We start from the raw sequence: 15,105 nt of genomic DNA, 5'->3' as shown, positions 1-15,105 counted from the left end.
GAAACAAAACCTACAAACGGATAGCATCAGCTACCTATTTTTGTACTGCTGCCCCTCCCCCCCCTCGTTAACTTTGAACTTGGCCTTTAAATCCGTGGATCCCAACCATATACTGTAGTAATATCAGAGTCCTCATACTGCTATTGATTTGTTGGGAGAGATTTGTCCATCGTCGTCATCATCATCATCATATTACTATTGATTTGTTGAAAGATGTTTGTCCATCATCATCATGATGATATTACTATTGATTTGTTGAAAGATGTTCAGCCGTTATCCTGCTTATGAAAGCTTGAGAGCAAAAAAAAATATCCCGTTTCCAAAATACTAGTCACATTTGTTTGAGAGGGCATCATCTGAGTTGGGCGCACGTTTTAATGGACGGAGCCGACAGTCGAGAGCGCAGCACTTCACTGCCATTCGCAATTCGCAAAAGCAACAGACTGTGAGTGTATACCGACAGCGTGTGCGCAACAGTGGGCGTTTGGGCAAGGGTGGGCGATCGCGTGCCATTCATCGTCCATCCACTGTGGTGAACGGATGACAACTACGGACACGGTTGCAGTAGTAAGAGTACCCATACTTAATTGAAGCTCGTGTGTGTATATATACTGTACGTGTGTGTGTGTGTAACTACTTTCATTTGTTGATGGAAAACCATTGGAGGGTGGATCGGTAGCACAGCAGTTGGCGCACTGCGACGTGGACCTGTGGATTCTAAGTTCGTTCCTCAGGCATGGCTAACATCAGCGATGGCTGATATCGAAAACAAATACTGAGCTCTCTCCCGCCTCACCAACCTGCGCCGAGCAGCATGGTGCTGTTAGCCCAAACAACAGCCTGTGGAGCTCATCGTCCGGCAGTGGATTGAGGAAGGGGCTGTACATTTACATAAAAATGCAATCCAATAAATGCTGTACTACGCGACATTTCGGAGTGGGTTGGCGAGAAGGATTCCACCTATGAAAACAATGAGTACTTAAATATATTATTGTTTACGTTCTGTATGAGGTTGCACTCTGCATATCGGTTTCAGTGTATGTGCGTGGTGACTTGTTATCTCATTTAATATTTATAGAGCACCTAAGTAAAGGCGCTTTTTTTGCACAGTTAAAGGCGGCAACAAAAATATAACTATTTCGATGGCAAGGCCGTGCCAGGGCTGAGGAATGAGTGACCGTGAAAGAGGAACACGTGGGTTTCACAAAGGGGCTATAAGGGGAGGGACGGAACAGAGTGGAGGGGCGAGGGGAGGAAAGAGGAAGAGAATGGGCAATGTAGAAGAGGTGATGAGGCTTTAAGAGAGGGACCATCAGTGGTTAATGAAGGGGACTGCTTCACGTGAAGGGGAAGATTATTTTAGTAGGATGGGTGGGTGCAAAGGGGGGAGAAAGATAACAAAAACGAGATGGGGCAAAGGGAGGAGGGACAGAGAGAGACTTGGGTGGCTTTGGGGACCTAATCCTCAGAATCAAAGGTACTGAGCCAGCACTTCTTCTAGCGGGGGTTTGGAGCCCCCATGCTCGACAGGCATAAAATTATGACGTCTCCCCATAGTTGGAAGGCTTCACATAAGCAGCCTTGGATTTGCCAGTGTTAGGTGTTATAAGCAGGTCTTCAGTTGAAAAACGGCAACACATAAATCATGTACGACGATGCACAAGTGCAAGGCTATCATCGTAACAGTCCTCTCCTGAGAAGCTGCAGGGATTTCACATTACCATCATAGCATATGGTAGAGGAAGAACAGCTGAAACAACGGCTATCACCTTCCAATTATTGAATCAAACCACCTACATACAGGAATTGATAACGGAAATATGTTTCCTGGGGGTGGAGTTTAATGTTTGCGCTATAAAGCAGGGGCCGGCTTTAGACTACCCCCCAAACTATATTGGCCACACTTGGCCGGCTTGTACTTCTGTGCAGAAATACTGTGGTAGGCTGGGCTCACACCCAGAAAGTAAATTTCAATGGACGGGTGCCGGGATCGAGTCCGTCCGTCATCACAGTCCATTGAAGTGTCCGTCCTGCCATGGGCAGAGGCGCGCCATGTGGATTGATGTGGGGAGAGGGCATCACAGCGAGTCACAAACACTTCTCTCCCGGACTCCGCCCTACCTTCTAAAATACGAGATGTGTGTGTGTGTACTCGCGTATGTTAAACTAAGCACGACTGAACTGCCTTTTATCTTACAAGGTAAAGCCCCGCTGAGCTACATAGCTCTTTTTCAGAAGCGACCTGGCCACAAATTACAGCCCAATGAGGCGGCTTATCATTAGGAAATTTACAGGAGTAGCCAGACACTCGAAACGCATGTTTCTAAATCTGGAGGGAGAAACCGGAGGACCCGGAGAAAAAATCCACGCGACCACGAGGAGAACATCCTCCCAATATACAGATCTGGCGGCATCGGGATTGAGATCGAACCCGTGACCTCCTGTATGCAGCCCACTGCAGGATGAGAGCTTCCCCATGCTGTGCAGGGCGTCGAGGTTCATTGACTGTGCCTTAACTTCGCTGCTCAGTGCTGGTTGGTGAAGGCGGGGAGCATAGTCGTTCATGAATATAATAAGTTCGGTACAATAATGTATTTTGCTGTACAGGAGTCCCTCGGTTAAGAGTGACATCGATTTCATGTTTTTTTGGTTAGCGTTTCGCCTCCCAAAGGATCCCGTGGTTTTGACTAACATTAACATTTTGACGAACGACATGTTAATGCTTTTTTCACGTGGGCGCCAATTTAGGCCAATCCTAGTGCTCCTAAGTGGGGCTGAGCCATGCCCTCAGCCAATCAGCGATGCCCATTTATTACACGCTTTTATTTAACTCACTCTGTTGTTGCTGTCGTATCCTCAAATATTGTAACTCAATCTTAACCCACTTCCCAATGTGGTATCGACTGCAAACTTGGTATACTTATGACAGTACTATATTATAGAAAAAAATATATAAAAAATGTATTTGAAAATTTTCATTTTTATATGTTATGTTTCGGCTTGGGTCTAATTGTCCACGCTCAACTGACGTTGGCTGTAAATCACCACGGTCCCCTTACGTTGTGGCAAGCTTCGGGGTCACTTCCTGGAGTTCTGCCATTACGAGTACGGTACATTTCATTAAAGTGCGTTTAAAAAAAATGATTTTTAAATATTACTCATGAGCGTTTAGACCTCGACTGGCTTTGTTTACATTGCATTTTCTGTTTTGGCAGTGGAAGGAGCTCTCTTGCAGACTCGGTGATTTTCCATTTAACAGTTCTTTCGGTTAACACTAGTTTTTGGTGGAACGGATTAAAAAATGTTAAACTGATAATAGGGTTTTCCCATTTCTGGCAATAAAACAGGCGTTAATATGTTAAAACACCAAACTGAAACCTTTGCAAGGAATCATGTCTACATTAGCCACATATACTTGCGGTGAACATACAAACAAAAAAAACATGCTCTAACAGTATGTGCATTGTCTTGTCTTTGTGCTGTTCGCCTTTTGGCGTCCTCTGGCCTAACACTGTTTGAGAATAGGCTCTAAAGAAAGCTGTCTGTGGTGTGGACCAATCAGTTTCAAAGACAATGCATCGTATACGACCAGAGCTTAGTGTTTTTTGTTTGCATGTTCACAAGTATATGTGGTTAATGCAGACATGATTCCTTGCAAAAGGTTTCAGTTTGGTGTTTTAACATCTTAACACAACCTGTTTTATTGCCAGAAAGGGGAAAACCCTATTGTCATAATTTAATACTGGCAAAGAAGGTGTCAGGGAACAACTGTATTGCCCTCAGCTGACCACCACGTAGGCCTGCAGCAGCCTGCAAATAACAAGTTGTACATGGTGGTTGCCCATCTAAGCGCTAACCAGACCCAATGCTGATTAGCTTCCCTATATATATTTAAATGCGGTACTTAAAATTATCAGTTGTTTATCCATTCGATACACTATGTAGTGTGATTGCTTTCGGTGAGGTCATGGCGAGTGGAGAGGGTCAAGGAGGGAATGCGGATAATAATTTAGGAATGGTTGGGGGGACTTTTTTGGTGGCCAGTGGGTAAGGCAGTGAAGCACTGAGGTCTCGGGGAGCGGGTGACGTACCCACGCTAGACCCGCTATATTTCTCTGGCAACAGCAGTGGTTAAGAAAATCGTTAGTACGGTGCTATTTGCGGCATGCAAATTGTGTTTACGTTTCGAACCTTTTCCACCACCCCCCTCGTCCCCCGCAAACTAGTAACATTGCTCCCTCGATCATCAACGCAGGCCTTGCGCAGGAAAGAACAAAGATTCCACGATTAACATTCGTCTTGTACTCCGTGCACGGCATGGAGTACGATGCCCAAGGTCATGGCCGGCAATTGTATTTAGATTTAGAACCCTTAGAAACCTCCAGTATGGATGAATTCACCAGCGGGGCCCTTGACAGCAGAGAGACGCCTTACCTGCGCTTAACAATGCGATCGTACATCTTGTGCACGATGCCTCTTGCGTTGGCTGGAACAGCGTGAAACGACCTCCCGTGTTAAATGGAGACCCACTGAGCTACAGCGTTCGCTGCTGTTTAAATGCGGCTCGCTGTTTGTTGCGCTCCTTGCAGGCGGACGGGCGGGTGGGCGGGCGGGCGGGCTGGTCTGACTTTGGAGTTAATTTAACGGCATAATTGCCCTCGAGCCCAAAGCCCTGAACCTCACTCACGATAGTGGGTGTTACAGAGCGCCGATGCTTTGCTTGTGAAATCAGTTTAACCCTTACACGGCGAGCCAAGCATCCCTGTTTGAATGTATTTTGAACTTCTTTCGCACCGTACGTAGCCAACCGTGCTTAATCGGAGGTTTCGGGGGAAGGCCAACTAAACGCAAAAATCAGTTCTGAAGAATTGAGTTTTCAATCGAGAATGCTCCTTCCACACTAGCAACACATGTGGAGAATGTCATCATCAGGTATGGTCGCTCAACTGCTGGATGAAGGCCTTTCACTAACCGTCGCCATCCCTCATGGTCCAGCGATGTATCCATCCACTTAGCACGTGTTCACGAGCCGATTTAATCTCTCCATATCCGCAGTGAAAGCCCTCTCTGGCGTCTTTTCCCTCCTTAGGCTCCCACTCCCACGTTAGTCTCAATGCGACGGCAATTGTGTAATTGGTGACAAAAAATTTAATTCATTTAAAGACGCACAAAATATACAGTCACGTTTCGTTAAACATTGTTTACTACTGTTGTTTGAAAGGCGTTTTCTTTTTAAACGCCACACTCGTGCGACTTGTTTACAAGGGGGCCCTCCCTCCGTGCCCATTGCTCTATTTCGTGTCCCGTGAAAAATGCATTGCCGCTTGCTAATTCGGCCATGACACACGGCTTGTCGTGGTGTCAAATTAGAGGCCCGTGACGATGGTACGTGAATATCAGCGGGCGGAGGTGACATTTAACCGAGATAAACCCGCCGTTGTGCACGTGAGCAACGCACACCGAACAGCGCGACCCCGGGCGGCCCTGGGCATGTTCGGCTCGGATGATTTAATAAGGAAATTTGGCGAAATTATGCCCAATTACGAATACGGTTTGGATTCATGTGACGTGTAAAACGCAAACGCATTTCGAGCTGCTGTATGGGATGCATAAAATAACAATAAAATATAACAATTGTTCTCCCCCCACGAGAATAACAACGCAAGTAAGAGAAATCGTGCATGTGCGTGGATGTTCGGTAATACTTTCTTCAGGCGTATTTAATCAGCAGTAGTAATTGTACCTTATGAGCTGGCGCAACTAGATAATGATTTCATGAGTAGGTGAGAGGTGAATAGCGCCTGCGGAATGTGACGGCATCACCTTGGCCGAAAAAGGCGTATCCGTTTTGCCAATAGGGCAATTTGATTAAATTGGAATTAGGAAATGAAGCCCAAATAAAACCCAACAAAACGAGAGTGTTTTCACGTTCTTTGGCACCTGAGTGCAGTAAAATATTAATTAACACGCATGTAAATATCCAAATGTGACTCCACAACCCATTGATTTATGTTGTGAATTCGACAGGGGCTGTTAAGGTTTGTTTAGAAGACATTTAAATAACTGGCGTTCGCCCAGGTTGAGGTCTGTTTCTATAACTTTCATCGTCGTAAATAAAAGAATATATATCCTGCAACCTGATATATTTTGTTCTAATTATGGAAGTAATTGGCTTATTATAATTTTCTACCCCATTTGACATCTCCATTCACGTGCTTAAGAAGGGCCATTGCCTGAAACGTCACCTCTCGTATACTTTTCCCAATGTGCTTTTCTCTTTTAAGGCAGTGTCATTAACAAACGTGTCGAGTGGGCACTTGTGCGCAACTGCCAACAGTGCAGCATCACCAAAAATAATTGGCTTATCAGCATTGCTGACTTTTTTTTAAATCGGGATAAAGGCTAGCACGGGTACCCCCCCTCCCCCACCCTTGCCTAGCCGTGACGATCAAGGAAACGTGCTCACACATTCCCGTGGGATCCCTTCATTTGCATCTGCGGCGTCGTTAATGAGCAGTCGAACGTGGAAAGGTTGTGGCTTACGCACGGCGTTAAACGCCCAAGTGGAAGCGGTTTGGGAGGTGCTCGTTGATTCTTGCCACGTAACCTACGTTGCAACAATTTATAGGCAAAGGTGCCATTGTTGTCATCTTACATAGCCCAGAATGTAGAATTTCGTTGCCACTGCTGTGTCCAGGGGAATTCGTACCGCGCCCTTCACTCAGTAGAAAGTCGTCTCATTCTGTAACAGTGATTCAGGCAGGAGGCGACGTTATCATGTAAAGTACAAACTTTGATGGCAACCCCTAATGATGCAATCCTATGAACACAGACACAGTCTTTGAGTTGTATGCATTTATGTTGAACTTCTTTCGCACCGAATGTAGCCAACCGCGCTGATTGGAGATGTGGAGTTCACACGAGGAGTTGGCGTGAGCTAGCAGTTGATAAATTGATTATGTGCCTCTTGGCCCTGTAGGTACTTAATGCCTGGTTATATAAAATTTAACTCCGTCCTGTTGCGGGCACTCAAGAAACTCGTCAATTTGTTGTGAATTTAACTTTTATTGCCGAGCTGGGGCTCCAGGTGGAGGGAGGTGGGGGGAGCCGTGTACATTTTTTTAAACTTTATTTTCACCTCGCCTGCTTTTGAGAGAAATCATTAGTGGCACACCGCTACATTTCCGGAGCGTTAAGTTGTTGTGTGGAGTGATCGTCTGGGTAAATGTCAGCCACTATACTACACGAGGTTTTCCTTTGCTTTGAGAATTCCAGAAGGACGCGTCCTCGCCCGTGTGCCATGAATCCAGTATCAAAATAAATTCATGTAATCCTATCCTTGCAGTGGTCGATTGCTGGCAGGTGCCGCCAGACAGTGGCTTGTTCAATTCGTGGCATTGGAATTTGACTTGAAACTCCTCCGCCTGCCGTTTGTAGCCAACAAACTGGTGCTGCCCGTCGCCGGAGCCCACTTGGTCTACACGCTGCGGCCGCACGAGCCGCTCGCGAAGGCACTGCATCTGCTGCCCGAAAACTGCCCTCTGCCCGGCTCCGCGATAGTCCCCGGCCTGGCATCGGCTCCGGCTAACTCGGGTAAGTCCGTGCGAAAGGGCGCGTGCGAGGGCGCACAGTCTGCGTTCGCACGTACATGGCACACGCGGGCGGCTGAGTTACGCGCTCGTCGTTTGCCACGACGACAATCCGACGTTGTCCGAACGGGCTCACTTCGTTATGCCTCCTCGGCGTTGTGTTTTACTCTGGCGGCGATCACGGCCGCTGCGGTTGCTACTGTTGCTGCTGAGGTTGGATTCATTCTCTCTCGACTCTCGTGAAGCCCCGTCACGCTTGCACTCCGCATATATATTTGAAAGAAAGAACAAAAAAAAACATTTAATTCTTCTACAGCTAATTTGTGTAGATGAAATAAATCCCTAAGTGCTCACTTGGCACGTTGTAGACGAAATTCAGAAACTGAGAGTGAAACGGACCAAGCAGCCTTTGTGACAGCGAGCAAATTGCAAAACTTGAAGCACTAATCGGAACAAGCAGTCTGAAACAAGGTAAGCTTCTGATTTTATTTTAAAAAAACGATGGCGCTCGCAGATGTGCTTAAATAACCACGGCAAGATATTCCACAACTTAGAAGCTGCCTCGGAAACAACACTTCCCCCCCCCCCCAATCGAAGCTTAAAAAAAATCAATCCCCGTGGTGTCGTTGCAAAGCGCAACAACAAAAGCGTAACGGAACGCGCAAAAAACTCCGGCCGGCTACTCACGGTGGAACACAGCGGACGGAACGAACTTTGTTTCTTCTTCCGTTCGTTGATACTGCTCGGCATTAAAAATGATGCATTGCGGTAAATAACGTTCGCGGAGAGATACATCAGACGGCTTATTGCAGCACACGCAAAGGACGATCCACGTTGGTGCGACGGGATCATTACAGTCGATCAAGTGGATGTGTGTCTGAATGCCGCAAAGTGCCGCATAAATTTACCGTTACGGCCCATTAAAGCAGAGCACATGACCCCCCCCCCAGTGTGTTCTTGCTAATCTTTATAGCCCCCGTGCCGCCGTTGGTAAGGCCACCTGTGTTGTTGTTATCTATTTTCTGGCCGTGCAGTTGTTGTCCTTGTTTTATAAAAAAAAAAAACCCCGCACAACTCTTCTACGAAAGAAGATGTAAAACTTGCAAGATCCTTAACATTTGGGTTCTTCACAGTTATGAGCCAAGACTCTGTGCGACTCATTAATTCTCTTCTCGACAACGTGACCACCGTTGAATGCATCAAGATTAATCGTCCAGGGAGTGCAGTCCTTTTTTTTGTTTCCGATTGGCGGTCTGCAGTGCTCTTCAGGCATTGTGTACCAGTGTTGGTGTCGTTAAACACGTTGTGTCTAGAAACCAAAAAAAAATCCAGAAAGGCATATTCGTCATCTCTGGTAATATGCTTGAATCGTCCCGCATTGAGATCTCGGAAGCTAAGCAGGTTCGAGCCTGGCTCGGGCTTGCTGAACATAATGCATGAAGACTCGAACTTTATTATTTCAGCCGGTAAAGGTCCATTAAGCCAAGAAACTCTTACAAGGACAACCACAGCCCAAGACCGTCCGCAGTGGTGGCAGTTACCGGAGATCGCAGGGAGGGAATGGGCAAACTATTCGTGGTTGTGCATGCCGGGTTGTAATACGTGGCTAAGTGGCGGTCGGTAAAGGGCAGTGTTGCAAATTGCACTGTTGTACTATTCACTGCGTTGACAGCTATGCCCTCCGCCTTCACCGACTCGCACTGACCAGCATGGTAAAGCTTTGCCAAAATAAACCGCCATGAACCGCAGTGGATTGGCAGAATGGTTATATGTGTGCAGAAGTGATACGCTTAAGTCTTCGGAGTGGCAGAGCGCTCGGTTGTACATTTACAAGTTCGATAGGCCACATCACGATCACGATCATGATAAAAAAAAAACACAAGGTCGAGTGCTGAAGAGCATGCGTGGCACTGTGTTAGTACACTGATATAATAATATTGTTCATTAGTGCAGAATAATCGGAAAAAGAGAAGCACTTTGTTTTAGCAGCCCTTTTACCATACAATGAATGCCCTCAGCCTAACTGAGCCATATTTATGAATCTTAAGGATTCAACGGGAATGCATAAGTCTCAGACTTTCGGACTCGTTTATTTAGTAATCAATGGCGACATTTACAACTCAAGATAACCAAACTAAGGGGATCTGTAAATAACTCCTAAGAGGCGAGAGAGAGAGAGCTGTGCATCTCCGTGTGGTTTCCTTTGCCTGATCCGAACGCTCGGCCCGAATGCCACGAATTGTCCTGAAACGAACAGAAGCTTTGTGTGGTGCCACGCTCTCAGGATCAGACCCCCTTTGCAATTCATCCTGATGACTTTACGTTTCTTAATAGTAATGATGCGATAAAGGATTGGGGGCCGCAAGGGCAGGCTGAAGGGTGGGGGCTTGGGCACTTGCACTGCCTGTCACCCATTGGTGCTGCATAATTGTCCCTGTGATTCTGTTGGCGTCAATGTCACTAAGAGACACCGCTATCTTTTTAAGCATCCGTAGCGCCACCCGTTCTACAAATGGATGACTCGAGCACAGGCTATAAGGATGCTTTTACCGATGGCCACCTGAGACGTTCGCGCTCCCAGCAGCGGCTGGCAGGGCCGCCGCTCCGCCCCCCCCCCCCCGGAGCCGGGCGGGGGGCGACGGAGCCGGGGGGGGGCGACGGAGCCGGGGGGGGGGCGACGGAGCCGGGGGGGGGGCCCGACGGAGCGGGGGGGGGGCCGACGGAGCGAGCGAGGGAGCCGACACTGACTTTCTCACACATCATACACTGACTCACTCACACATCATACACTGACTTTCTCACACATCATACACTGACTCACTCACACATCATACACTGACTCACTCACACATCATGCACTGACTCACCCATCATGCGCTTACTCACTCACACATCATGCACTGACTCGCTCATCACGCGCTTACTCACTCACACATCATACACTCGTACAACGACTGACCCATTCACTCATCATACACAGGTTCACTCATCGTGTGCTGGCTCACTCGCACATCATACACTGACTCACTCACACTGCCGCTGACTAGCACATCGTGCGCTGACTCACACATCATACACTCACTCACGCTGCTGCTGATTCACTCACACATCATACACTGACTCACACTACCACTGACTCACTCACACATCATACACTCACTCACGCTGCTGCTGACTCACTCACACATCATACACTGGGAGTGTCGTGCTGCCAGCTATGGCTGCAGGTTTTGTCGTACGTGTTATGTATATCGTATATTGTTAAATTTAAAATCACAGTTCCTATGATTATTGTTGTTACATTGTTTTTGTAGCGTTATTTTGGTCTGGTTGTGGTGTAATAGTTTTCTGCAATGTAGATTCATATTTTGTTTGTTGCAGTTACACCCGACCTAAGAGCCGTATGGCTCACAGGGCTATACCTAACAAATGAAACTTGAAACTTGATGTCTGAAGTACACACTGTCATACAGTTTGCTTATAAAATGAAATAGTTGCATGATGCTTGAGTGATTTTTCATTTTGCTAATCATGATAATTGTGTCCTTTGGTACAAAGAGCTGAATTTTTTTTTTAATAAAAAGCGCGTAAGGAGGTGCTTTCCGGGAGTTGCGCTGAGAGATAGGAGAGAGGAATATTATGTCGATTAGAGAACATTCACAAGTCAACGATGTGACAATCACCATTGCGAAAAGTAAGTGGGCTTGGCAGGACATGTCGCGAGAAGGGATGATGGCCGGGATGATGGCCGGTTGATGGAGACTAATGACAGAGTGGTATCCGAAGAAGGGAACACGTCAGAGACGAATGGCACGCAGCTGTTAATGCTGCGGTAGCCGGTAGTCTAAGCAAAAGCCGGCTTATCCAAGGCAAATGTTTTCTACACCTGCAGATATTCCATCGGATGAGCAGCAGCCAGTCGCTGTAATCTCATTTGCGCTGGGACGTAATGCGAAAGCGTACCCGTCCAGATTTCACGTCCTGTGACCCTTATGCTTTCCCACGATTCTGCATAATCCCCGGAGTACGGTAGCCGAACAAAATAAAGTGGAGGACGAGGATGAGGTGTTGCTCGAAGTAACATTGGTAGCCCCGGGAGATCACGGTTCTCCGATTTAGTACAATTGCGCACGGCCCAATTGTGGGGACTGCACCTCTGCTCAGACACCCTTACCCAACGGACCCCAGCAGTGTTCACTTGACAGCTTGTTAATTTAAAGGATAAAAATTTACCACACTCGGTTGCTCGCAAGATAGCCCGGAACATCTTATTGCATTCGAGAAAAGAGTTAACCATTTGCATGTACGAGATATGCTGCAATTTATTCCATTGTAGCGCATTAAGGTTAGAGATGCACCTCCAGACATCTTGTGGAATTGTAGCCGCATGCTACACCGTTGCCTGGCGGAGAAGTTTTGCTGGGAGATCGCCAAATCCATTTGAGTGTGGGGCACCGCTGCATATCACACCAATGGTTAGCCGTGAAATCGTCTCTAGATTACCGAGTGTTGTGGCTTTAAAATGTTCGGCTTCTAAAATGGCAATAACATAATGGGACCGAAATGCGCTCGGAAGCGCCAGCTCATTACGTGAAAGAGGATTATTTCGTACTTTTGTAAGATTTCATTTTTACAATGGGAATTGGGACTCAAACTTTACGCCCATCCATCCTACCCACAACGGACACTCAAATCCGTATATGTGGATACTGTTATATGACTAATTGTATCTTAGTGTAATTAAGTATTCCTAAACACTGTTAGAGATAATTTCACGTCCTCACGGGCATTAAACCCATATGTTTTTGCATGTCAATAATGGAGGTTGCAGGTGCCGGGCATTGGTACGTGGCCTGTAATAGAACACTGTCTAGGCGAAGGTTGGTGGATCGCACAAATGTTGCTGCAAGACTCCCTTTTCGTGTGCGTCGATGTGCCATACCCTGGTTTGCTGGGAGAAGGCAGTGTTGCGAGTTAAGACTAATCTCCATCTGTTTCCAGCTCTACGGGGATGAAGTGTTGTCCCATCCCACAGCGTAGCTTTTCTCCGCGCGTGCGAGGAGGCTCTCATTAATTGGCTGAAAACATCTTTATATATAGAGAAATGCAGAGCTCGGACTGTTATTGGTGCTGGCTCACCACCTGGCTGCCTTCCAGTCTTTGGTTCCTCAGCGATTTGTACGAATGACGACGCTGTATTGAACGAAATGTCATGATGATAACCCCTATTTTTTTAATTCAATTTATTTCTACGTGACTTTACCGAAAGAACCAAAGAGTGATTCCTTGCAGTCACGAAAGCTTCGAATCTAGTTTGATACCCCTTCCTTTCATTCGTCACCTGTAAAGATAGAACATTTAGAGTTAGAATTATAACACAAGAGGGGTGAGGGCTTACATGGAGGGACTGAGATGGCACAAGAGCCAGAGCAAGTGCCAGTACATTCTAATCTGCTCTGCATTCATCACGGAAACGCTACGGAGATAAATGGATAAATGCCAACGCACGTTAAAAAAAAAACAGCTCCTTCACACATGAAAAGTTGTCTTTGCTGTGTCATGAATATATTAAGATATCTGCGTTGTGTTTTTTTTTCTTCAGAAATTTGTTTGCTATCTTTGGGCGGCGACAAGACCCAGTGTGTTCGCTGGGTCTTGTTGTGGAGGTTCACAGTTCGGGGGATCCAGTGGCTGCCCTGGCTAATACCGCGGGCGTAACCACCGCATAACTACGCACCGTCTGTGCTTCACCTTGAACTTTAAAGATCCCGTGGTGTCATTCGCAAGAGTAGGCCGTTTGTGTGCCGGCGTCATGTGTCTAAAATTTGCTAATCTAATGAAATTGAATTGATAAGTAGCAAATGATTGCCGACCTACTGTGGAAACTTAAAAGGACCCTCGCTAAAAAGGGTCCCGAGACTCGATGAAGCATTTCTGGTTAGACAAGCATAATAATAATAATAATGAGCTATGTGTCAATCGAAACCCTGCACCACAAAAACAAAGATATTGCCAAATGCTGCTTTCCGAATAAGCGTAGCAATTTAAAAAGTGGCAGAGGATAACGTGAGCCAATTGAACATAGATTCATACAAAAGAGAACACATAGAATGAACCAATTTCCGAGATCACATTCAAGTCTCCAAGCATCACAATCTTAAATCACTCAGCAATGCACATCCCCCGAATTTATTGTTCAGTTACTTAGAACGTAAATATAGAACTGACTGTATTTTTCCTCAGAAGGTACTCTCACCCCGTGATTACTGATGATGTTTTCACTTATTCTGTGCAATATTCTCTCCGTGTTCTGTGCTGGTAAGCGTTTTGTTCTGTGGTTTGACATCTATGTTTTTCTGTATCATCAGATTGGGGGGGCGGGGGGAGTGGACGGAGGGCGGGGGGGGGGGTGTTTCCTAAATCAAGTTCAAACACCGCACCAATTTTGTTCAATATTATTTGTGTGCAATCTCCATTGATTGCACGAAAATTTATTTTTCGAACCTGCTTTTGCCACCCCGCTCCTGGACATGTTGTTTCAAAAGTTACACGTTCCTCCGTTTTAGAAAGAGGAAAATCATACCACACAGATGGTCTGAATTATATTTATGTTATAATGTATCCCGCTTGCTTTTGATATTAACTTTGTTTAAAAATTCATCATTATTCGGCCGTGGTTAATGGACTGCTGGATGAGAACTTGCCCAAGCCGCTGCCATACATCACGATCCCCGTGATGCAACGATCCACCGAACACCGGCACGACGAGCCGAACTCCCCGTTCCAAAATTTTCGGCGGGCGTCCTCCCGGGACGCCGTTCTATTCTCTCATTGCCGTTCCATCAAGGCGCTCGACCGTGGGTCCATCCGTCCCTTTTTACAATGTTGTCTGTCCTACCCGAGCATTGCTTAAATCCGCGCGACATCAACATATACATTTGTTATTTGCCCTGCCCGTGCAAAAGAAGAATTGATTATTGTATGACGGCCATGTACACCAGGGCAGTATTAGGGGACATTTTTGCTGCCAACATTCATTGGCAGGGCATCGACCATGAATAACTTTGCCAACTTGGATGGAAGCGTCACAGAGTTGAAAATGTTTGAGTGAACGATGATTGGTCTACAGACACACAACCTTGGGAATACATGTGACCTTATTGGAAGTTGCTTTCCCGGTTTCCCACTGGAGTGAAGGGGCGATCACATTTTTCCAGATTTCGGCAACCACGTGTTTTTTACGAAAAAAATATCACGGCAACTATTGCCAGCGACGTTTGTTGGCAGCAATTGCCATAATATTTCCGTTGCGTCTTGCGTGGCTTTTAGAAGTGCTGTAACAGCCGTTGCATTACATTCCTTCAGGTGATGCCCTGTTGAAGCCAAGACTTTTGAAGTCCAGTCCCTGCTATCTTGACCACATCACGGTAACTCTGCCTCCGTCGCTGGAGCGATTTGAAGAAACCTTGCTGAGCCTTCTCAATCAAGACCGACTCAACGCGGTAAGAATGGGCAC

General features: G+C 46.5%; 1 protein-coding gene across 1 annotated transcript in view; it reads left to right on the top strand.

The window, feature by feature from the left end:
• Positions 1-15,105, top strand: part of NPHP4 (nephrocystin 4) — a 307,452-nt gene that overhangs the window by 75,145 nt on the left and 217,202 nt on the right. The window contains exons 5-6 of the mRNA XM_032968292.2: positions 7,438-7,593; positions 14,955-15,091. Coding sequence (XP_032824183.2) covers positions 7,438-7,593; positions 14,955-15,091 — 293 coding nt within the window. The remainder of the gene's footprint in view (positions 1-7,437; positions 7,594-14,954; positions 15,092-15,105) is intronic.

Source organism: Petromyzon marinus, chromosome 39 (assembly GCF_048934315.1).
Source record: "Petromyzon marinus isolate PM22_M1 ecotype Great Lakes invasive population chromosome 39, UKy_Petmar_22M1.pri1.0, whole genome shotgun sequence".
Classification (NCBI taxonomy): Eukaryota; Metazoa; Chordata; class Hyperoartia; order Petromyzontiformes; family Petromyzontidae; genus Petromyzon; species Petromyzon marinus.
This window is presented reverse-complemented; position numbering and strand designations above follow the sequence as displayed.